General features: G+C 41.2%; 1 protein-coding gene across 1 annotated transcript; it reads right to left on the bottom strand.

The window, feature by feature from the left end:
* Window positions 1-436: 436 nt before the first annotated feature.
* Window positions 437-18,233, bottom strand: LOC139071642 (coiled-coil domain-containing protein 81-like). Its single transcript, XM_070554431.1, has 13 exons — window positions 18,093-18,233; window positions 17,948-18,013; window positions 17,652-17,858; window positions 17,382-17,452; window positions 17,227-17,326; window positions 15,765-15,875; window positions 15,621-15,695; window positions 14,209-14,355; window positions 4,167-4,265; window positions 1,881-2,050; window positions 1,660-1,809; window positions 772-804; window positions 437-500 (listed from the first exon to the last, which is right to left on the bottom strand). The coding sequence occupies exons 1-13, from the start codon at window positions 18,231-18,233 to the stop codon at window positions 437-439; spliced, it is 1,434 nt and encodes a 477-aa protein (XP_070410532.1).
* Between the last annotated feature and the right edge of the window lie 5,342 nt (window positions 18,234-23,575).

Below are 23,575 nucleotides of genomic sequence, written 5' to 3'. Positions count from 1 at the left end.
GAGCCAACTAGTTTTCTAATTCACCGTTAGCATTGTTAGCTCAACTTTAGCCTCTCTATACCCGATATTAGAGTAAAATATATGCAGTGGCTTCTTAGGGGTACAATAAATAACTTTTGGGTCACTTTTGTTACTGGCTTAGGATCTTTACAAACCCTGTTACATTTTACCGGCTGGGGTCAAGTAACAAATGCAGTCGCTGCTGCATTAAGGTTTGTTTATGCTTGACGCGTCCGCGAGGTCCGCACGGCTCCGCGCAGAAAAGTTGCGTCATTTAAACAACCACGCCCCTCCACCGCGCCTCCGCACGGCCCAGAATTTCCGCAACGCGCACCTCGGAAAATTTCTAACCACGCGGACGGACAGACGCGGAAAAACATGGCGGACCGGCAAGAACCAGTACGGCAGGGTTCGTAAATACAGACATTTGTATGATTCAGCTCTCAAAGATCACCGTGATCAACATGTTGTTAATAATTCTTGGAGATAAATAGCTCGCTCTGTCGGAAAAGATGAGGACGCTGTTAAAAATGCTGAAATGCCATGTTGTAAACAGTAATTTCTACTTCTACTATGGTGTAGTGTTGGATGCATGCCGTAGAGCTCCATGCTGCCCCGTTCAGTTTGGGAGAATATTGGCTCACCACAGAGACAAGCCGCACGAACCATAAACACTGCGAGTTGTGAAGCGCGTTCCATCCGCGAGCCGCATCACCGCGCGGAAAGTGAATGCGTCAAGCATAAACCAAGCTTTAGACTGGTGCAACTCACAGCTTGTAAACAAAGACAATGTCCCTGTTTGGCCTTTTTAAAAGGAGAAAAACTGACAACACTTTTCCCAACTGAGAGGGAAATCTGTTTCAGTTTAAGTCCAACATGACTGAGACATTAGACTGTTTTGTGATTATCTCACTATAAAATTCTTACTTCTTGTATGCCAGAAGAGGTTTGGTGTGGATTTACAACAATAATCCACTAGTAGTTAAATCTAACCTGAAGTGTTTCAAGCCTATAGCTGGCACAAAACATAAAAAATTTAAAACCATTCTAATTTCCAACATTAGATCTTCAAGACAGAAATTTGAATTTACGACATCAAGGCAAATTCTGATTAGGACTACAAAACTACGCTTATGTCTAGTGGCATTTTCACTTTATCCAGATGTATCCTCTGCTTGACATCAATGAGTTTGTTAAAATTAATTGAATACGAGTTGTTGAGGGATGACTCAGCAAAGGTTGCTGACAATGAATTGGAAACTTAAATCATATGACCAGACAAAAGTCACGATGACTAATGATTGCAAAAATGCATTATGAACTCTGATTACGGTAGCTCCAGTTTGTTCCAGAGAAACACTTTTGTTCAAAGCTGTTTACAGATGTTACTTGTTGCTGCTATTATGTGAAGCTCTGCAACTGACGGTTATGGTCCTCTTTTTAGTCACATATGACATCAAAAGACATTCAGTGATTTTGTTTTCGCTGTGAAGAGATAAAAAAATGTATAAATATTACAATGCCATTAACAAAGGCTGATAACTACATAAAAAATGAAACCTGTTCAATTCTGTTTAAATGAATTAAACCAGAGAAAACACACTGATCTGAAATCATTTAAATATATATTTGAACTATTATTCTTTTGGATTTATTGACATCATTTCCCTTCTTTGGTGTAAAATGTAGAAATTGTGAAAAAAGTGTTTTGTGAAGTTTCTGTCTCCTGCCTGCATGCCAAGAGCCTTCTTGTAATGTTTGGGTTTCTGCTGTTTCTGCTGGAGATGCTGAGCCCTATGTGAGGCTAACCTGAAACATAAAAATCACGTCTGATTACACATGACATCTGAAAATAAGCCAGTAGTACAAGCTTCACTCACTCCTGAAGCAGCTGGACCTGTTTGTGATGCTCCAGGAGACGTTGGCTCTGGTGGTCGTGAGCTTCGTGCCTCTGTCGGATCTCCACATGATTTCGAAGTTCGTTCATGTAGCTAAGCTGCTGGATCTTCCTGGGAGGAGTGAGGGGCCGGGTCTGGAAGACGAATGCACCCTGCAACCCAGGAGAGAAGCTTTCACAAAATGTTTGTGATTAGGTTGTTTAATTCAGACTGTTGTCTTCCCAAAAAAAATAAACACTTCACTTAAATAAAAACTCAAAAGTGTTAAATGAATGAGTCGGGAAAGGGTAGAATGCCTTCTCCGGATCAGGGATGAGGTCCTGCCTCAAGTGGAGGAGTTTAAGTATCTCAGGTCACGAGTGAGGAAGGATGGAACACGAGATCTGGTGGATTGGTGCTGCATCTGCAGTGATGCGGGCATGGTACCGATCTGTCATAGTGAAGAGAGAGCTGAGCCTGAAGGCAAAGCTCTCAATTTACTGGTTGATCCATGTTCCTACCCTCTATGGTCACAAGCTTTGAGAAATGACCAAAAGTATGAGATCGCAGATACAAACAGCCAAAAATAGTTTTCTACGCCGGGTTGCTGGGCTCTCCCTCCGAGATAGGGTGTGAAGCTCGGTCATCCGGGAGGGGCTCAGAGTAGATCTGTTGCTCCTTCACATCGAGAGGAGACAGATGAGGTGACTCAGGCATCTGACTGGCTTGCCTCCTGAACCCCTCCCTGGTGAGGGACTGAAGGGACTATGTCTCTCGGCTGGCCAGGGAACGCCTTAGGATTCCTCCGGAGGAGCTGGCCAAAGTGGCTGGGGAGAGAGAAGTCTGGGCCTCCCTGCTTAAGCTACTGCCCCTGCAACCTGACCTCGAATAAGCGACTGAAAATGGATGAATGGATGTTTCTAAATGACAGAAAAATGAAAACCCAGCTCCATGTACTCCTATTCCTCTTCTCTGCCCTTTGGAATAACTATGATGAGGAGACTGGGCATTGTGAACTACAAATGAAACTAAAACAAACTTTAATACCATACAGCTGTTTGTATTGTGGTGTTTCACAAGCTAAACACAGATCCATGTTCTCCCGTTCCTCTCCTTTCACCTCTGGACTTTGTGAGGATGTCCTTTTAGTTTTATAAACTGCAAATAAAACTCAAGCAAACTTCTTTTCTGTGGACTGAATGTACTGTGTATCTTCATTCCTTTTGTCATTTTTTTTTACAACACAAAAGTCGAAATCTCGGAGTTCCAAGGAGTAAATGAACGCACCCTTAGCTGACAGCAACAGAAGCTAAAGTATCAAGCCAACGTTATCTTAAACTTTTTATTTACCTGCTGAAGCTGATTACTGTAAGACGACGAGGCCTCACTTAGATAGTCGATGTTGTCATCATCACCCATTTAGTGAATTGGACCCAGCCTTTAGAGGCGTTTACCATGCTGCTTTCTCTGTTTACTGCTCGCCTGCAGTGACTGACAACATTATGCTCCTGCGCCTGCGCTGCTGTCTATCTTGGTAAAGCAAGTTTTCATAAATTAAGGACAGGTACCGAATCAAGGCACCGTTTCATGTCACGTGAATCGGTCCTCGGTAGGTACCACGAAATTCGGTTGGTGCCTTAAAAAGTACCGAATTTGGTACCTTTCCTCAACCACCTGTCTGTCTGTTGGCGATGGAGGTGATTTTCTCTTTATTGTTAGAATCATGACCTTACTTAAGAAAGATGTTCTGGATGCTTTAGTTCTTTTGCTTTGGTTTTCAGACAGGTTCTGCTTCAGTGGAAGCCTCTTCAGGTAAGTTAGTGATCCAAATAATGGGACCAGGCTTCCCCTTTAGGAGGGAACCACTTTGCTTTTACTTGGGTTATTTCTGTCAGCTAAGTTTCTTTGCTGATGTGAAACATTTATGTGTGACAAAAAATAAAAAAACATTTACAGTCGGAAAAATTCAAAACACATTTTCTGAATTAAAAAAAACACCAATAGAAACTTTACTTGTAAATTAGTCCCAGAGATATGGCTCACATGCTTACTGAACACATTCACACAGCACTATAACATAGTGGTCTCCGTTTCTGCCTCTACATCCAGCTTTCAGCTGCATGGTGTTGCTGAGCACTCGTGGCCTCTACAGTTGTCACCAGATTTAACAAGTCAAAATAAACAAACATGCTTCACACAAAATTCTGTTTTCACATCCCACTCCAGGTAGATCTGATGGAACATTCAAGGATAATGAAACACAAAAGGTTCCAGTGAAGATGAACTCACCAGGATGTTGGAACAGAAATCCTTCTTTCGCTTCTCGGACATCTGCAAGTTAAACGCAGCTACCTGCTTCGCATGTTCTCGCTGTTCCATTAGCTTTGCCTGTCAGACAAAAAACACACAGCCTTCAAATTGATGTAATGATTACTGTAACAGTGACATGATTCAAACATCACCATGAGAATTAGAGCGTGTCCCTGACTTTGGTTTTAATCCTGCACATGAGGATGTGTGTGTTGGGAATGTAACCCAGAAGCTAGAACCTTAATGAGGTATTAACTAATTGGCTTACTAATATGATCCATCCTCAATTTAGATAAAATATAAAATATAAATTAAGGAAATTAACAATACTAATTAATATATATCTAATTAACTAATAGATAATTTCATAATGAATTATTGGAAGGGTGAATAACTAAAATAACGAGTTTAATATTAAACATCGGTTAAAACAAGAATCTTGAACATCACTAACAGAAACAGAAGAGGAAAGCTGTATACTATTGGTCCAGGTGGGAATCTGAAATTTCATTGGCTGAGAGAAATAAGTCCCGCCTCCGCGAAATAAAACCGTGCGACGCAGCTGAGCGAGAGAAGAGACAAACGGCTGTGCAGCACGCAGATACAGAAAGCAAAGACTGAGCGGTTAGAGAGAGAGAGAGAGAAAAAAAAACAACGGTCGAGGCCGTGAAGAACCCTGATTTGGGTGCCGCATAGATAGAGGGAGAGGCGGACTTGACTCCTTCTAATAAGAGCTAGGAACTTGGAACCAACGCGATTTGTGTGGAGACGACAGAGTGAACCAATCCTCTGTAGGAGGGAACCGTTGGAGCGCGTTGATATACAAGGCTGGGTTTTTTTTTTCCTTGGGTTTGATCCCGACTCCTATGATCACTCACTTGGAACGAGAACTGGATTTCTTCCTGACGAGGGAGATGGCGAGCCTTAACCACTGAACGAACCAGGACATCTCAAGTAACTGAAGAGCAGACTGCTCTCTTCTGTGAACAATCTCAACGGTGTGGTAGGAAAAAATCGCACCACCGGACTCTGACTTTCACCCCAAGCGTGGGGATTTGACTTGACGCCGGCTGACTTGTGACTCATATGATCAAATCTCATACCGAGCATTTTACTATTGTCGATTGTTTTCATCTGGTTTTGTGTGTTATCTTTATGTGTTATATTTCCCATTATTATTAAAATTTAGTATATAAACCGTTTCATGCTATACCCGTGACTCTAGTCATTCTTAAACAACCTCCAATTCTCCCCGAACCTAATTATTGGCCCATTTGTTTATTTTTTCTTTTAATTATCTTATTGTATCCTGTAATCCGGTTACATAAAACTTGGCGAGCCAGCCAGGAGAATTGTAGAGTTGTTACCTTAGCTAACCATTGACTGACATCATAAGAGTGCCTGGAGGTCACAGTGGTTTGCCATTTTGGCATTATTGGTACTTTTGAGTGTTTTAAAATGGAAGTTGTGAAAACAGAAAAGGTCAAAGTTTCAAATGCTGTTTTAATCAGTGGGTTAACTGATACAGACCTTGATAACGAAGTCTTTGGGTTTATGGAAGGATTCGGACCAGTTAACAGGCGCATTAAGTTACCAAACTGTGATCAGATTATTGTGGAGTTTCAACATGAAGCCACTGTTAAGGAATTAAAGAAACAATGTTTACCCTATGACAAACCTTGTACTAGGAACCCAGATGTTTTCTTCCATATTCAAGACCTAGCCAGCGCGTACAGTCTAGAAACTAGCACATCTGCCACTGATGCCTATCTGTCAGAGCTCAGGGACATAGCTGCGCGTAGCAATCAATCATTTAAAGACCTTCTAATGGAGGAACTGGCAAAAATTGGGGAATCTTTAGGAAGGGATACCCATGCATCTGAACCAGTCACTGAACCAGAGCCAATGCTCCATAGTGACCAAGTTACATATTCCCTGCCTTTAACACCAGAAGTTAACTATATGAACAACTCAAAGGACAATTGTCCACCTACAGAGACTGGAAAACAAAACCCTTGCATTCCACCAAATCTTTTAAACACACCTGAGGTTCAGCGAGTTATTGTGGAACACATTGTTAAAAGCAGTGAGGTTATCCCTCCGCCTACTTCACAATACAGACTAAAACCGTTCTCAGGGCGAGTTCCACACCCTTCTTTTGAAACTGACTATGATACTTGGCGTAGTAGTGTAGTGTTATGCATAAATGATCCTTCACTCACCAAGTCCCAAATTGTACGAAGAATCGTGGAGAGTCTGTCAGCCCCAGCAGCGAGCATCGTTAAAGCTCTTAGTCCAAAATCCGACCCGGAAACGTACCTTGAACATCTCGATTCAGCTTACGCAGCTGTCGAAGACGGCGACGAGCTCTTTGCTCGCTTCTTAAACACAAACCAGGACAGTGGTGAAAAACCTTCCGATTACTTTCAGAGGTTATACACCTTGTTAAACCTAGTTATTCAGAGGAATGGAATTTCCTCCAGTGACGCCGACCAGCAGCTGCTCAAGCAGTTTTGCAGAGGCTGTTGGGACAGCTCGCTGATTTCAAACCTGCAACTCGAACAAAAGAAAGACAACCCGCCTCATTTTACAGCACTTCTCCTCAAACTGCGCACTGAAGAAGACAAACAGGCTACTAAAGCAGCACGCATGAAACAACACTTAGGGGCACAACGAACTAGAGTGTATTCAAATGTGCAAACAACATGCTCTCAGAGTAAAAACACTTGTGAACTGGAAATAGATGATAACTGTGATGACTTACGCAAACAAATCGCTGAGCTCAGGAGCCAAATTGCACAGCTTAAGGTTAACAACACAGATAAAAAGGCAAAGAAAACTCAAAAAGAGTCAAAACCCCGTGTGGGGACTAAAATTCCAGATGAGCCCAAACAGATTCAGCAGATAACAGCAGTGGTGCCCAGACCAAAGCCTGGATACTGTTTTAAGTGCGGAGAAGATGGGCACATAGCTTCTAGCTGTAGCAACGAGCCAAATCCAGCACTAGTTGCAACTAAAAGACTTGCTCTTAGACAGAAGCAGCGCGAGTGGGAGATGTCAAAGCCAATTGCTCAGTCTCCTCCTTTAAACCGGTAGAAGCTCCTATCGTGGGACAGATAGGTGCTAAAGTAGAACCAAGTCCCTCTAAGGAAAGGACAGAGAGACTTTTTTGCAAGCCAGTTCATGCTCATTCAGTGCCAAAACTTCCCAAAAGATTTGTGGGTGGGCGATGCACAGCTACAGTCTCAGTTAACAGTGTTGAATGTAATTGTTTACTGGATTCAGGGTCCCAGGTAACCACCATTGCCAATTCTTTTTACCAAGAACACTTACCTGACCTCTCAATTAAACCCATCAGTAATCTGTTAGAAGTCGAGGGCGCAAACGGTCAAGCAGTTCCTTATTTAGGATACATAGAGATAAGTGTCACATTTCCAAAAGAGCTCGATCAGTCTGGACTTGAGTTACCTACCCTTGCGTTAGTGGTTCCGGATATAAGCTCAAACTCTGATACACCACTACTCATTGGCACAAACACACTCGATCCTTTGTATGAGCAATTGTCTGCCAATAACTTACCTGATTCCAAGGCACTCTCTTATGGGTACCAACACGTGCTAAAAGCCTTAGCAGTCAGAAAAAAACAAAGCAAAGATGGACGAGTTGGTGTGGTGAAGCTTCGAGGGAGAACCCAAGAAGTTCTCCCTGCAAATAAAAAACTGTTACTAGAAGGGTTTATGCAACCCAGCCAAAACAAGCATGAGCCTTATGCACTCATTGAACAACCCACCAATGGTTCTCTACCAGGGGGTATAATTGTAGACTGTTGCCTCATTTCCTTACCTTCACATGGTCCATACAAAGTACCTGTTGTACTAAGAAACGAAACTAACCATGACATCACATTACCCACTAACTGTGTGATCGCTGAGTTAGTTAAAGCCGATCGTGTTATGCCATATCCAGAACCTGACAAAAGTGATCAGAAAGTACTTGCGGCGTGTAGTTCGCAGCAACAGACTTCACCTTCAAACCCTCCTCTCAGTTTTGACTTCGGTACTTCGCCCTTGTCCGAAGAATGGAAAGGGAGGATCACCAACAAACTTAACACTTACTCCGATGTGTTTTCGCACCACGATCTTGATTTTGGTCATACACAACAGATAAGACATCACATCAACTTAAAAGACGAGACCCCATTCAAACAGAAATCTCGGCCGATCCATCCACATGATTATGAAGCCGTGAGAAAACATTTGGAAGCCCTCTTGGAAACCGGTATAATAAGAGAGTCGGAGTCTCCATTTGCCTCACCAATAGTGGTAGTTCGGAAAAAGAATGGTGAGGTACGTCTATGTATAGACTATAGAAAGCTTAATCTGCAAACCATTCGCGACGCATATGCCCTGCCTAACTTGGAGGAGTCCTTTTCTGCTCTCGCTGGATCACAGTGGTTTTCTGTGATGGACCTCAAGTCAGGTTACTATCAAATAGAGATGTGTGAAAAGGATAAACCTAAAACTGCTTTTGTTTGCCCGTTTGGGTTTTATGAATTTAACCGTATGCCACAAGGAATAACAAATGCTCCAAGCACTTTCCAACGGGTTATGGAAAAGTGTATGAAGGACATTAATCTGAAGGAAGTGTTAGTTTTCCTAGACGACTTGATCGTCTTTTCCAACTCCTTGGAAGAACACGAAACCAGACTTTCTCACGTTCTTGAACGGCTTAGAGAATACGGACTCAAGCTATCACCAGATAAGTGTCGTTTTTTCCAGACATCTGTGCGTTATCTTGGACATATAGTATCTCGAGATGGCATAAAAACCGATCCAGATAAGGTGGAAGCACTCAAAACATGGCCGAAGCCTCAGACTTTGAAGGAACTCCAATCTTTCTTAGGATTTACCGGTTATTACCGACGCTTCGTTAAAGATTACTCAAATATTGTCAAGCCACTAACATCTCTCACGGCTGGTTATCCACCCAAACGGAAAAACTTTAAAACACCACCATGTAGATCAAAGTACTTGAACCCCAAAGAACCCTTTGGGAATCGTTGGAGCCAAGACTGTGAGAAGTCCTTTCAAACTATTATTGAAAAACTTACCACTTCGCCAGTTCTTGGCTACGCTGACGCAAAACTCCCATATCTAGTACACACAGATGCTAGTACGACCGGACTCGGTGCAGCGCTATACCAAGTGCAAAACGGTGTCACACAGGTAATCGCTTATGCAAGTCGCGGTTTAAGCTCTAGTGAAACTAGGTACCCTGCGCACAAGTTGGAGTTTCTAGCCTTAAAGTGGGCCATAACAGATAAGTTTCATGACTATTTGTATGGGAATACATTCACTGTCATTACTGATAATAATCCGTTAACTTACCTCTTAACAACGGCAAAACTCGATGCAACGAGCTATCGTTGGCTAGCTGCGTTGTCCACCTATAATTTTGACATCAGATACCGTGCAGGTACACAGAACGTTGACGCGGATGGCCTGTCTAGGAGGCTGCATGATAAACCTGAAGACAACTCAAAATTCACTGAGGAATGCCAACGACTAGATGAGTTCCGATCTCATCTTTTATCCTCTGTCAAAGAAGTCGAGCTTCAACTTCAAGCCGAAGCAGTGAAGGCAACATGCCAAAAGCACATGGTCTTGGATGAGACTGATTCTCCTTGTGGTTTAGTTCAGTCACTTGCCATGTCTGCAGCGGCCATTCCAGACCTATTCCAGTTGGAAGACAATAGTGACAGTTTCTTTGCTGTGCCCAAGTATAACCATGCTGACCTTGTCTCCTTGCAGAGGAAAGATCCAACCATTGGCCGAGTCATTCAGCTGCTTATGACTGACAATAAACCGCCAACTGATACTATTGCAGAACCCCCGGTGGTTCTTAACCTTTTGAGAGAGTGGAAACGGTTTGAGTTTCAAAATGATTTACTGTACCGGAGACGCCAATTAGGACCAGAGACATCATTGCAGTTAGTCTTGCCTGATTCATTACGTTCAACAGTCATGCAAAGCCTACATGATGATATGGGGCATCTTGGGGTTGAACGTACGACAGATCTCATTCGGTCCCGTTTTTACTGGCCAAGAATGGCTAGTGATATCGAAATCAAAGTTAAAACTTGCGAAAGATGTATCCGTCGGAAGGCCCTCCCTGACAAAGCTGCTCCAATGGTGAGTATTACCACCACCAGACCTATGGAGTTAGTTTGCATGGATTTTCTCTCCATAGAACCAGACAGTAAGAACACTAAAGATGTCTTAGTGATTACAGACCATTTTACAAAGTATGCAGTGTCCATCCCAACCAAAGATCAGAAAGCCACCACCGTCGCGAAGAACCTGTGGGAACATTTTTTAGTCCACTACGGGTTTCCTGAGCGTCTTCATAGTGATCAGGGACGGGATTTCGAATCACGTACAATCAAGGAACTTTGTTCTTTACTTGGTATCCGTAAAGTCAGAACGAGCCCTTATCACCCTCGTGGCAACCCCGTTGAACGGTACAATCGTACATTACTCAGCATGTTGGGAACTTTACAAGCCACTGAGAAACATCACTGGCGCGATTTTGTAAAACCACTTACTCACTCGTACAATTGTACAAAAAATGACGTGACGGGATACTCTCCCTACGAGCTAATGTTCGGTAGGCAGCCTCGGTTGCCTATAGATATTGCCTTTGGGTTACCGCATTTGAACAAGCCCTCTATAACTCATTCTCAGTATGTTAAAGAACTGAAGAGTCATCTGGAACAGAGTTATGACATTGTCATAAAAAACTCTCAAAAAACAGCGAGGAAGAACAAAGAACGGTTCGACAGAAACATTCGTGAGTCCACACTAGGTGTGGGAGATCGTGTTTTAGTCCGAAATCTTCGCTTAAGAGAAAAGCATAAATTAGCAGACAAATGGGAGCAAACAGTGTATATAGTTCTCAAACAGATGGAAAACTTGCCAGTATACACTGTAAAACCAGAGAACGGAGAAGGACCCAACAGAACACTCCACAGAGATCTTTTACTGCCTTGTGGTTTTCTCTCTTCATTAGAAAATGAAACAGAACGCGTTACGAAACCTAGCAGACCTCATACAAGACAGAGTTCAGCCTTAGAACCTGACCCAGATGAGCCACTTGACGAAGAGGTAGATGAGTTTTATTACTCTGATCTTCCACAAGTGCTAAACCGACCATCCTATCAAATAGCGGTCACCTTGCCAAATAGGGAACTCATAGCAGATTCAGGACCGGTAAATAATATTCAACAACAAAACACACTATCCTTACACACAGGGGATCGCAAGGAACCAACCTTAGCTGGTAATGAAAATGCTGAATTGTCCTTACTTGACAAAGGCATCAACACCGAAACATTCTTACCTGACAGAATGAGTGAAACTGCGACATTCTTACCTGAAAGAGTGAAAGAAGCAGCAACATACTTACCTGAAAAAACGAAAAAAAACGAAGTATACTTACCTGACGTAGAAACGGGGGATGAAACTAACACAAACCTACCTCAATTGGATGGTGTCCTAAAGTCGCAGCAACGTGATGTAAGTTTTGAACCCATCATACACGATCAGACACATACATCTGAAAAGACCAAAGTCTTAGAGAATAGCTCATCAGCTCTGTCGGAAACAGAGAGCTCACTTCGTCCTGTCTCAGTTGAGAATCAAACCGAAACGGATGAGCATGATACTGTGCAACCAGAGATGTATGTCAGGAGATCTGAACGAAGTAGTCAGCCTCCTCAAAGACTAACTTACTCTCAATTGGGCAATCCACTAGTGACCGTAGTTAGGTCCCTTTTCCAAGGACTTAATAAAGCTTTTATTGACTCTCTTACTCAAGAAGTTGTGTACCCCGTAGAAACAATGCACAGGGACGTGCATGATATTTAATGGGGGAGGATGTAACCCAGAAGCTAGAACCTTAATGAGGTATTAACTAATTGGCTTACTAATATGATCCATCCTCAATTTAGATAAAATATAAAATATAAATTAAGGAAATTAACAATACTAATTAATAGATATCTAATTAACTAATAGATAATTTCATAATGAATTATTGGAAGGGTGAATAACTAAAATAACGAGTTTAATATTAAACATCGGTTAAAACAAGAATCTTGAACATCACTAACAGAAACAGAAGAGGAAAGCTGTATACTATTGGTCCAGGTGGGAATCTGAAATTTCATTGGCTGAGAGAAATAAGTCCCGCCTCCGCGAAATAAAACCGTGCGACGCAGCTGAGCGAGAGGAGAGACAAACGGCTGTGCAGCACGCAGATACAGAAAGCAAAGACTGAGCGGTTAGAGAGAGAGAGAGAGAAAAAAAAAACAACGGTCGAGGCCGTGAAGAACCCTGATTTGGGTGCCGCATAGATAGAGGGAGAGGCGGACTTGACTCCTTCTAATAAGAGCTAGGAACTTGGAACCAACGCGATTTGTGTGGAGACGACAGAGTGAACCAATCCTCTGTAGGAGGGAACCGTTGGAGCGCGTTGATATACAAGGCTGGGTTTTTTTTTTCCTTGGGTTTGATCCCGACTCCTATGATCACTCACTTGGAACGAGAACTGGATTTCTTCCTGACGAGGGAGATGGCGAGCCTTAACCACTGAACGAACCAGGACATCTCAAGTAACTGAAGAGCAGACTGCTCTCTTCTGTGAACAATCTCAACGGTGTGGTAGGAAAAAATCGCACCACCGGACTCTGACTTTCACCCCAAGCGTGGGGATTTGACTTGACGCCGGCTGACTTGTGACTCATATGATCAAATCTCATACCGAGCATTTTACTATTGTCGATTGTTTTCATCTGTTTTTGTGTGTTATCTTTATGTGTTATATTTCCCATTATTATTAAAATTTAGTATATAAACCGTTTCATGCTATACCCGTGACTCCAGTCATTCTTAAACAACCTCCAATTCTCCCCGAACCTAATTATTGGCCCATTTGTTTATTTTTTCTTTTAATTATCTTATTGTATCCTGTAATCCGGTTACAGGAAGTTTGAGTAAACTGAATTTTTTTTCAAAGAAAATTATGGACAGATTGAAATGTTTCAATATTTTGTATGATAAGGTGCCATGTTTATTTCATGTTGATAGAGATTCACAGTTAGAGTTAAATCTGAAATTAGGCCATTTTCCAGCTCTCTGGTGAGTCTGGAGAAACCCTTACAGCAGCGTCTCACCATTTTTAAACCACTTTATTTAATCCTCTTGGGTCTTGAATCAAAATGAAAATGAGCAAAAGTTCTTTTGAAATCCATGCACAAGTTACAAATATGAATGCATGTTTTCACAGATTGTTCAGTGAGGGGTTAAACCGAGCCAAGCCACACAAAAGAAAAACTTTACTATCATCAGTTTTCATTTCTGCAGCTGATAGACTTGAGTTCCGGTTTGAGGATGCAGATGTTTCATCATAGACAATGTCCAGTTTTATTTACTGTGTCCAAAGCTTGTCTTAATAGTTAATTCTAGTGTGATGGAGGCAGATTACTGTTTATATAGAGTGACTTTGTTTAACTCCATAGCTGGAGCGTCTCCACAGCCCCCACCTGATTCAGCTTCGACCTCATCAAACTGAAACAACATAATTAGACAGATAAACAGAAGCGTGCATAGCACACAATCTAGGATCTTCTTTTCATGGCTTAAAGGGAATACACTTGAATGAAATCTGGATAAATAGTTTTCAAGTTGATGGTTTTGACTTTGGTGCACCCTCTGAGGCTGGATCCGATTCTGAATATTAGTGATACAATATTTCTAGATGTGTGTAAACAAGGCTAACTGATGCCAACCTGCAGACTTAGCGGTGTGTTATGATGTGACCTACCAAACCAGAGCAGCAGGATGTTAGGATCATAAACATGCATGAAAACTCACAATAGTCATTTTAATGATGACACATATTGCTTTGTGACTGTTAGGTTGTAACACTGTAAAAGCATCCACGTGGACACACAAACACACACCAGCTCCTGTTTCATGCCCTGCCGGTCCCTTTGCTGTTCTCTGAGAAGTAAAAGTTTCTCTTGTGCCTTCTCCTCCACCTGTTGCTGCTCCCTTCGGTACTCTGGAATATCCCTCTGCGCTCGCTGCGTACGCAGGTAGCACAGCTCCTGCAGAGAAAAGAAAGTGGACTGATCGGTAAATGTGTGTCGGCTTATTAGTTGTAAACAAAATGAAAACTGAGATTTTAACACTTTTTTGCTTCCACATCTGAAAATGACTAGACTGTTTAGTTTACCTACTAAAATAAAGTTGTAAAAAATGAGTCGTTTACATCTATGAACCATAAGATATGAGATTCCATAGAATTATGAAATATCAATCTGATGGAACTTTGACTATTTTATCCAGAAGATCGGAATTTTTTATTGCAGGGATTAAGCGACACTTCGTATTAACTCCAAGGAAAGAGAGAGAGAGAGAGTCAGGTTTAAAATAGTTAAGAAATTTATTTCTACACAATTTAAACAAGACTAACTTTAACACTCTGTGTACTGATGGACTAAGGTGGAGTGAGACGTGAAATGATGGTGTGTGTGTGTGTGTGGAATGTTATCAGAACCAGCGGATCCGGAGAAGCATTTAGTTCTGAGTGGGAGTGAATGTTTCACTCTAAACTTTAGTAGGAGATTTATAACACACATGAAAGGCCATCTGTCGGTCTACGTACCCAGGGGAAGCCTCCGTTAGATCCGGAATGCCGAGGTCCTCGTGGGTCCTCTTTGGTACCGAAGCCGGTAGAAAAGCAGCGGTGCTGACCAATCTAGTCTTGGAATGCTTCCAGGTCATGACAGGTTATCACTGGCGTCTCCGGGACCCTGAAGGGGCCATGAGGTTCAGCTTTTGTTCTGAAGGAACCATTGCAGTCAGTTGTAACTTGCAACAAATTTTATCCAGCTTGTCTGAGGTTCTTTATGGCTGAAGAGGAAGTCCGGATGGCCTGTCCGAGACTCCTCTAGAACGCTTGAACTCAAGAAAGGGTGGCGTGGGATAGTTTTTATAATTGTCATATTTTAGTTTACTGGCGAATCAGAATTTGACATGCAAAAGAGGGTTTATACAAACACCACAGATAACCACGCCTAGCCCCAGAAACGAAGGTTCTGATTGGGTCAGACAAAAGGAAATGTGTCGTGTGACTTTAGCATTACATGTCTAGTGTCTAGTGCAAATATCCAGGATTATAATATCAAGAGAAATACTACTGATCACAGGATTATAATATCAAGTAATAACGTTGTCATTTCACAGACTGATTGAACATTGGGCTCACATTATTATTGGTAATTGACAAAGTTTTTGATTATGTATTTATCAGAATAGTTCTTGTCTTCGCTTGGTAAAGCAGTTCGGATGAGCAGAGTGCATGAGAGACCTTGGCCACCATCTCATGTAGATTAGCTGTCAGAGACTTTATGTCTCTGCTCGAGTAGACACAGCAGATCATGACCTTTAGGTCATAAACAGGACGTTCATGACGCTACAAAGTTCATCTCCACTGGTATAAACACCTGCACACCTTCACCTGTTCAGGGTTTTCAGAGCAGCTCACATTCACCAGGTGGTGGTCCAGTTTGGGAAGAGCTCCATGTGATGAGATGGAGATGTTAGGACCAGGAATCAGACCAGACTAAGGCCTAGTGCACACGTAGCCGTTTTTTTTAAACGAATAACCGCCCCTCCAAAAACTTGCATCCACACCACCTCGTTTTAAAAAGAAACTGTCCACACGTACCCGGATAAATACGTTGTTAAGGACATGCCAGACCTGTAGGCGGCAGTACTTCCCCCGTTCTTAACCTCGTCCTTCGTCTGTGGTCTTCCGCAAGGAGCAGTAATTCCGCTTGCAAAAACAAACAAGCAAAAAGCGCTTGGACAATTGATAAAGCGAGCGCAGCTCTGAGGGCATCCATGCTGACGGCTAGTGTAAACACAGGTCGCACACGTGATGTCAGCATTTTTTTGTCGCGGAAAGTGACGTTGCGGACCTTAAAACTCCGGTTTTGTCTGTCCACACGCAGACACCCAAAACGGAGAAAACGCAGATCTTCACTTTGGCCGGAGTTTTTAAAAAGATCTGTTTTCGTGTGAAAAAACTCAGTTTTCGTGTGGATGACAGGCCAAAACGTAGAAAAATATTTACGTCTTGGCAGATCCCCGGCTACGTGTGGACAGGGCCTAAGCTGCATACAGAAAAAATAACAACTTTGGGCTGTTCATAAATTGGCTCTGTGTGTCGAGTTTGCATGTGACTATTTAGCCATCAAGCTCGTGCTGTCGTGGGTTTCGATCTAAAGCAGCAAATATGTGGCTGAAAGAATAAAGAATAATGGTGTTAATTTGTGTTTGCTTACACAACTACGACTCAGGGACATCAATCAGATTCAGTACAGCTTAATGACTGAAACTGTGCCTTTGCACAATTATATCAGACAGATAAAGCCTCATGGCTTTCAGCTTTAGGCTAAATGTCAGATCTCTTGGACAGTTCTCTCATTTTAATAAATTAATGTCAACATTTCCTCAGCATTAATTTCTAACATTGCATGGATGCAAAAACTACATATTATCATAAATATTAGTAAGAACAACTGGAAAGCAGCAGAAACTACAGCTGCTGAGGATTTCCATCCCATCACAGCTATAAATGTATTTGCCTGGAACAAACAGGCAGCAGGGTACAGGATGTTATTTTATTACAACTTGCAGAGTGATACTTGTCAATAACCGTTTTTGTGTTGATTTCAATAGTCAATTATTCTAGTTTACACTGATTCCAGGTGTGTTTGTGCATGTCAAGAAGCAGATGATTACAGAGGAGAATCTTTCCCTCAGGTAGTGTTTCTGCATCACTCATGGAGCTGGAGGCTGTCAGTAAAGGACATTCTGGAACCCCCCCACTGAGGTCTCACTGGCTCGTCTCTGCAAACTGAACCGCTCCGTCCAGGCTGTGTGACTGTGAGTCATTGTGTGTTGAGTACTTGTTTGTGGCCTCCATAGGTGGCGTTGAATTCAGCTCCTCCTTTTCTGCTTTCATCTGCAGGGTCTGACTGGATTTGACCTGGCTCTGTTGGGTAACCTCTGCAAAGACACACAACCCTCTGAGTAGGTTCTCTGCTGTCAGGCTTATCATCACATCTGTGGTCTGTGTTTCTTATCTAAACCTCCTGTCTTTTTATGAGGCAGAAACTGCTTTAAATAGCCATCCTAGAGAAATAATTTCAATTATTTATCTTATTTAAAAACAACATCAGGAACCCAAAACAAAAACAGGAAAAACAAACAAAACAAGCATCCATTTTATTTAATTGTCAATGTCTGTTGTTCTATTTTGCCATCGATTGGATGTTTCACGACCAGGGGATGACAGACTTTTATGAGGATTGTGGCAAATTTAAATTAATTGATGTCTTGTTAAACTTTGTGCTGAAGCTCTTTCACCTCCTGCCCTTCTCCGGTTTGTATTTGGTAACAAGCCCCCTCCACCCTTGCTTCCAGCTTTGTTTTCTGGCTGAGAAGAGCAGACGGTTGGCAAGGCGACAGGGCTGGCAGTCTCTGGCCTTTGGAGCTTAGAAAGTGCACCAGACAGTGAAGAAACACTGCCTCCAGCTCTCTAAACGGCCAAAACAACAAAAGAAAAGAACATCTGTATCCAAATCCTGATAATCCTGATAGTAAACCAAAGCACACTCTTCCACTCACACTTTCAGATGGTTTGCTGGTTCCACTCGCGGCCATGAGGAAATCTCTGTTGAATTTCATCTGCACCTTTCAGGTAAACATTTGAAAGGAAACCTGTTGCCACTGTGTTCTCTAATGTAAAAAAGACACTAAGTAGAGGAGTCACCTTGTTGTTTTTGAACACGTTTTTCTCTGAGGCCAAAGCTTTGTACAGCACCCCAAGAGTTTCTCTAACGCAGCTCTCTACGATGTTGCGACTGAAAGGAGTCTGACATGAGACAGCCGCAAAGTTCAGTTGCACTACCATCTGACGAGCTGCTGCAAGGGAACACACACACACACACACACACACACACACACACACACACACACACACACTGTTTCAATGGTGGTGCAGATGGTAGCACTGTTGCCTTGCAGCAAGAAGGTTGCAGGTTTGAATCCAGGCTGCGGCCTTTCTGTGTGGAGTTTGCATGCTCTCCCCATGCATGACTGGGATTTTTCTGGGTGCTCCAGGCCTCACATGCATGTCAGGCTGATCTGAGCCTATAATTTGTTCTACAGCATTATAAAAACATGATCTGTGAATGGATTGTAGTTTACATTGGAGCTCTATGATATAGTGAAAAATTACTCAAAGTTATACACCAACATGTAATCCCACTACAAAAACATTATTACTATTACCTGAGTTATGGTGTGAGGAAAAACTTATATTGTTTATTTTTTCAGAAGATGAACTAAATTTCTCTCACACACTGGCATTTGTGCTTGTTGCTCTCACCTGCAGCTGGCAGCCAGGTCTGCTTCAGACCCAGAGACCAGACCAGTTTCCCAGCCAGCCTTTACATGTGACCAGGACACTGTAATCAATTTTTGGCAAGGGAAATGATCATTTGTTGCCATTTTTGAGGTGTTTATGAATGTGGAAGACACCCAGCATCCTGTGATGGCACTAATAACACCAAGAGATAATAAATAAGGTGATATTTAGGTAAATTTAACCCTTTACAGGTGACCAGGACACTGTAATCAATTTTTGGCGATGGGAAATGATCATTTGTTGCCATTTTTGAGGTGTTTATGAATGTGAAAGAGGCCCAGCATCCTGTGATGGCACTAATTACATCAAGAGATAATAAATAAAGTAATATTTTGGTAAATTTAACCCTTTACAGGTGACCAGGACACTGTAATCAATTTTTGGCAAGGGAAATTATCTCTTTTTTTTGCCATTTTTGAGGTGTTTATGAATGTGAAAGACACCCAGCATCCGGTGATGGGACTAATAACATCAAGAGATATTAAATGAGGTAATATTTAGGTAAATTTAACCCTTTACAGGTGACCAGGACTCTGTGATCAATTTTTGGCAAAGGAAATGATCGTTTGTTGCCATTTTTGAGGTGTTTATGAATGTGAAAGAGGCCCAGCATCCTGTGATGGCATTAATAACATCAAGAGATAATAAATAAAGTAATTTTTAGATAAATTTAACCATTTACAGGTGACCAGGACTCTGTGATCAATTTTTGGCAAGGGAAATTATCCTTTTTTTTTTTTTTGCCATTTTTGAGGTGTTAATGAATGTGGAAGACACCCAGCATCCTGTGATGGGACTAATAACATCAAGAGATAATAAATAAGGTAATATTTAGGTAACTTAACCCTTTACAGGTGACCAGGACTCTGTGATCAATTTTTGGCAAGGGAAATGATCATTTGTTGCCATTTTTGAGGTGTTTATGAATGTGGAAGACACCCAGCATCCTGTGATGGCACTAATAACACCAAGAGATAATAAATAAGGTGATATTTAGGTAAATTTAACCCTTTACAGGTGACCAGGACACTGTAATCAATTTTTGGCGATGGGAAATGATCATTTGTTGCCATTTTTGAGGTGTTTATGAATGTGAAAGAGGCCCAGCATCCTGTGATGGCACTAATAACACCAAGAGATAATAAATAAAGTAATATTTAAGTAAATGTAACCCTTTACAGGTGACCAGGACTCTGTGATCAATTTTTGGCAAAGGAAATGATCATTTGTTGCCATTTTTGGGGTGTTTATGAATGTGGAAGAGACCCAGCATCCTGTTATGGCACTAATTACATCAAGAGATAATAAATAAAGTAATATTTTGGTAAATTTAACCCTTTACAGGTGACCAGGACACTGTAATCAATTTTTGGCAAGGGAAATTATCTCTTTTTTTTTTTGCCATTTTTGAGGTGTTTATGAATGTAAAAGACACCCAGCATCCGGTGATGGGACTAATAACATCAAGAGATACTAAATGAGGTAATATTTAGGTAAATTTAACCCTTTACAGGTGACCAGGACTCTGTGATCAATTTTTGGCAAAGGAAATGATCGTTTGTTGCCATTTTTGAGGTGTTTATGAATGTGAAAGAGGCCCAGCATCCTGTGATGGCATTAATAACATCAAGAGATAATAAATAAAGTAATATTTAGATAAATTTAACCATTTACAGGTGACCAGGACTCTGTGATCAATTTTTGGCAAGGGAAATTATCCTTTTTTTTTTGCCATTTTTGAGGTGTTTATGAATGTGGAAGACACCCAGCATCCTGTGATGGGACTAATAACATCAATAGATAATAAATAAGGTAATATTTAGGTAAATTTAACCCTTTACAGGTGACCAGGACTCTGTGATCAATTTTTGGCAAGGGAAATGATCATTTGTTGCCATTTTTGAGGTGTTTATGAATGTGGAAGACACCCAGCATCCTATGATGGGACTAATAACATCAAGAGAAAATACAGAAAGTAATATTAGGTAAATTTAAACCCTTTACAGGTGACCAGGACTCTGTAATCAATTTTTGGCAATGGAAATGATCATTTGTTGCCATTTTTGAGGTGTTTATGAATGTGGAAGAGGCCCAGCATCCTGTGATGGGACTAATAACATCAAGAGAAAATACAGAAAGTAATATTTAGGTAAATTTAACCCTTTACATGTGACCAGGACACTGTAATCAATTTTTGGCAAGGGAAATGATCATTTGTTGCCATTTTTGAGGTGTTTATGAATGTGGAAGACACCCAGCATCCTGTGATGGGACTAATAACATCAAGAGAAAATACAGAAAGTAATATTAGGTAAATTTAAACCCTTTACAGGTGACCAGGACTCTGTAATCAATTTTTGGCATGGGAAATTATCTTTTTTTGTGTGCCATTTTTGAGGTGTTTATGTGGAAGACACCCAGCACCCTGTGATGGGACTAATAACATCAAGAGATAATAAATAAGGTAATATTTAGGTAAATTTAACCCTTTACACGTGACCAGGACTCTAATCAATTTTTGGCAAGGGAGATTATCTTTTTTTTTTTTTTTTTTTTTTGCCCTTTTTGGGGTGTTTATGATGATACAGTAGGCAGTATGAGTACAGTAACATCAACAGATAATACATAAAACCCTTATTTGGTCAATTTTAGCCTCCATGAAAATCTGAGAGATTCAATCACTTATTGGCAAGTAAAATGCCATTTTAGTTGTCTACAATTAAATCATCAATAAAGAATTTAAAGATGTTTTTAGGCGTTTCTTATAGGTAAACAGGAGGGTATTGTCTCTATTTGGCAAGTGACAATCTTAATTTTATGTGCTGAAGTGCTCTTATCTTGTTACTTTTAAATAGAGCAACGTAATGTATAGATAGTAACCTACACAGTGTCATTAAAGCCAAAGCTTGATCAGTTTAAATACTATTTTTCAAGTAAAAATGTGCCCCAAACTAGTTAACTGTGGCTCCATGTCAAGTAGACTAAAGAAAGGAAGGGGAAAAAATCAAATCGCTGGAGAATTGTTTATTTACATTTATACGACGTTTACATTCAATACAGGGCGCCATTTTACATTGTTTATTTATTTTTTAGTATCAAGGCTGTAACATTAAGAAAGACAGTACCACAATCCATCTTTCAATCGCAAATATTGCAAAAAGGATTAATATATCCTCATTGTGAACGTTTAAGACAAATAGCAACACGTAAAACAACTTCCGAACTGGAAAAACTAATATCCGCGATAATTTAAGTACCGGAAGAGGTTATCTGCTTTCTGAATGTCCATATTGCTATAAGTTTTAGGACGAAATCCTGGGGAATTTCGTCTAGAAATGCAATTGCCTAACCGTGCGCGATCCCGCGGTGGCTAATCATTTTTTGGCAGCGAGTCGATTTACACTTGCTGCATCCATTGGGAGGTCGGGAACGTCCGAAGCGCGTCTGCGGGTGGAGTTGCGCCCCGCTGTAGCTGCGTCATTAGCTGGAACTCACCGCGCAAATGCGTCAGGGATACACCATTAATCATTTCTGATATTTTAAAGAAAACAGTCATTGTTCAACTATGAAACTACAACCAACCTAAGTGCGTAATCATCCTGAGAAATTATGTAGGCTCCTAGTTGAGAAACAAAAGCAAAAGCTACGGGAAGGCTAAATGGCACCTCCTTCTAACAGCTGATTTAGAATTGTATAGGCTCGGTTCTTCAGAACATCTGAGAAAACGTTCAAATCTCCCGAGACAAATATGGTGAGAGTACCTCAAGTCCCGCTGCTTCTCCTGACATCGCTGACAGGTAAGAGAAACCAGGACATCACTTAGAATAGAATATAATAGAATAGAATAGTATTGAGTAGAATAGAAAATAGAATAGAATACAATGGACATCAATCAAATAGAATATCTGATTTAACTCCAGTCAGTAATATTGTTAACAATATGATGGCTTTAAAATAGATATTTTCATGTGAAACTTATTGTGTGATTTTGTTTAGCTGCGGGTTAAAATACAAACACAAGAGATAAATGGGGGTATTCTTTGCTTTTTGGGGGGTTGTGATAAAGAGAGTCAACCATTAAAGTAAAATGATTGGGTTGGGATTAGGCTTCAGGGACTGACTGTGGTTAATTCTGTAGCTGAAAATAATAGTTTGTTTTCCCTTTAATATTCTTAACATCTGATGGTAGAAAAACTAAAAGTGCTAGTGTGTTGTGGAGTTGAACAAACTCTTTAAAATAACAAATCATTAATGTCTCTGAATTTGGATTCGCACAAGTGAGGCCAAAGAAAAAGCTTCTCAATGTGGAACGTTCACATCTTTAAATGTCAACAAGTTATTATGAGTCATAACTTTAGTTCAGAAGGAATTATAGTAATGTCTCAAACATATTTTATGTCCAGAAATAAATGAAATGAATGAAACTGTGTGACTCTTGTGCAGTTGTGTGCTCGATAGGACCAAAGGTTCTGAACATCAAGGCAGGTGAGATGGTGGTCATGCACTGCCCTTGGAACCATCACCCTGAGCTGGTGTGGACCAGTCACACCAGTCAGGGGATGACTCATACCAACATTACATCAGCATCAGCTGATCACCGTCAGACGGATGTGCTGATTCTCGGATGGAGCCTCGTCATTGTCAGAGCTTCAGACGTCCATCAGGGGAATTACTCCTGCTCTGTTAGGTAAGACTCAAACATTGCTTGACATGTTGCAAAAACACATCACAAGGGAAACTTGATTTATTTCCACTGATTGTGTACCGTAGAGTGTAGATTAGGTTTCCAATCATTTGTCTGCGGGGAGGTGGTGTCTGTCACTCTA

This window comes from Nothobranchius furzeri, chromosome 9 (assembly GCF_043380555.1).
Source record: "Nothobranchius furzeri strain GRZ-AD chromosome 9, NfurGRZ-RIMD1, whole genome shotgun sequence".
NCBI lineage: Eukaryota > Metazoa > Chordata > Actinopteri > Cyprinodontiformes > Nothobranchiidae > Nothobranchius > Nothobranchius furzeri.
This window is presented reverse-complemented; position numbering and strand designations above follow the sequence as displayed.

Coding starts and splice junctions, on each gene's coding strand:
- LOC139071642 (XM_070554431.1), bottom strand. CDS start 18,233: ATGGTAGTGCAACTGAACTTTGCGGCTGTCTCATGTCAGACTCCTTTC. Junction 14,356..15,620: donor TACATGAGATGGTGGCCAAG/GTCTCTCATGCA, acceptor TTTTCTCTGCAG/GAGCTGTGCTACCTGCGTAC. Junction 501..771: donor ATTGTCTTTGTTTACAAGCT/GTGAGTTGCACC, acceptor CTTTTCCGACAG/AGCGAGCTATTTATCTCCAA.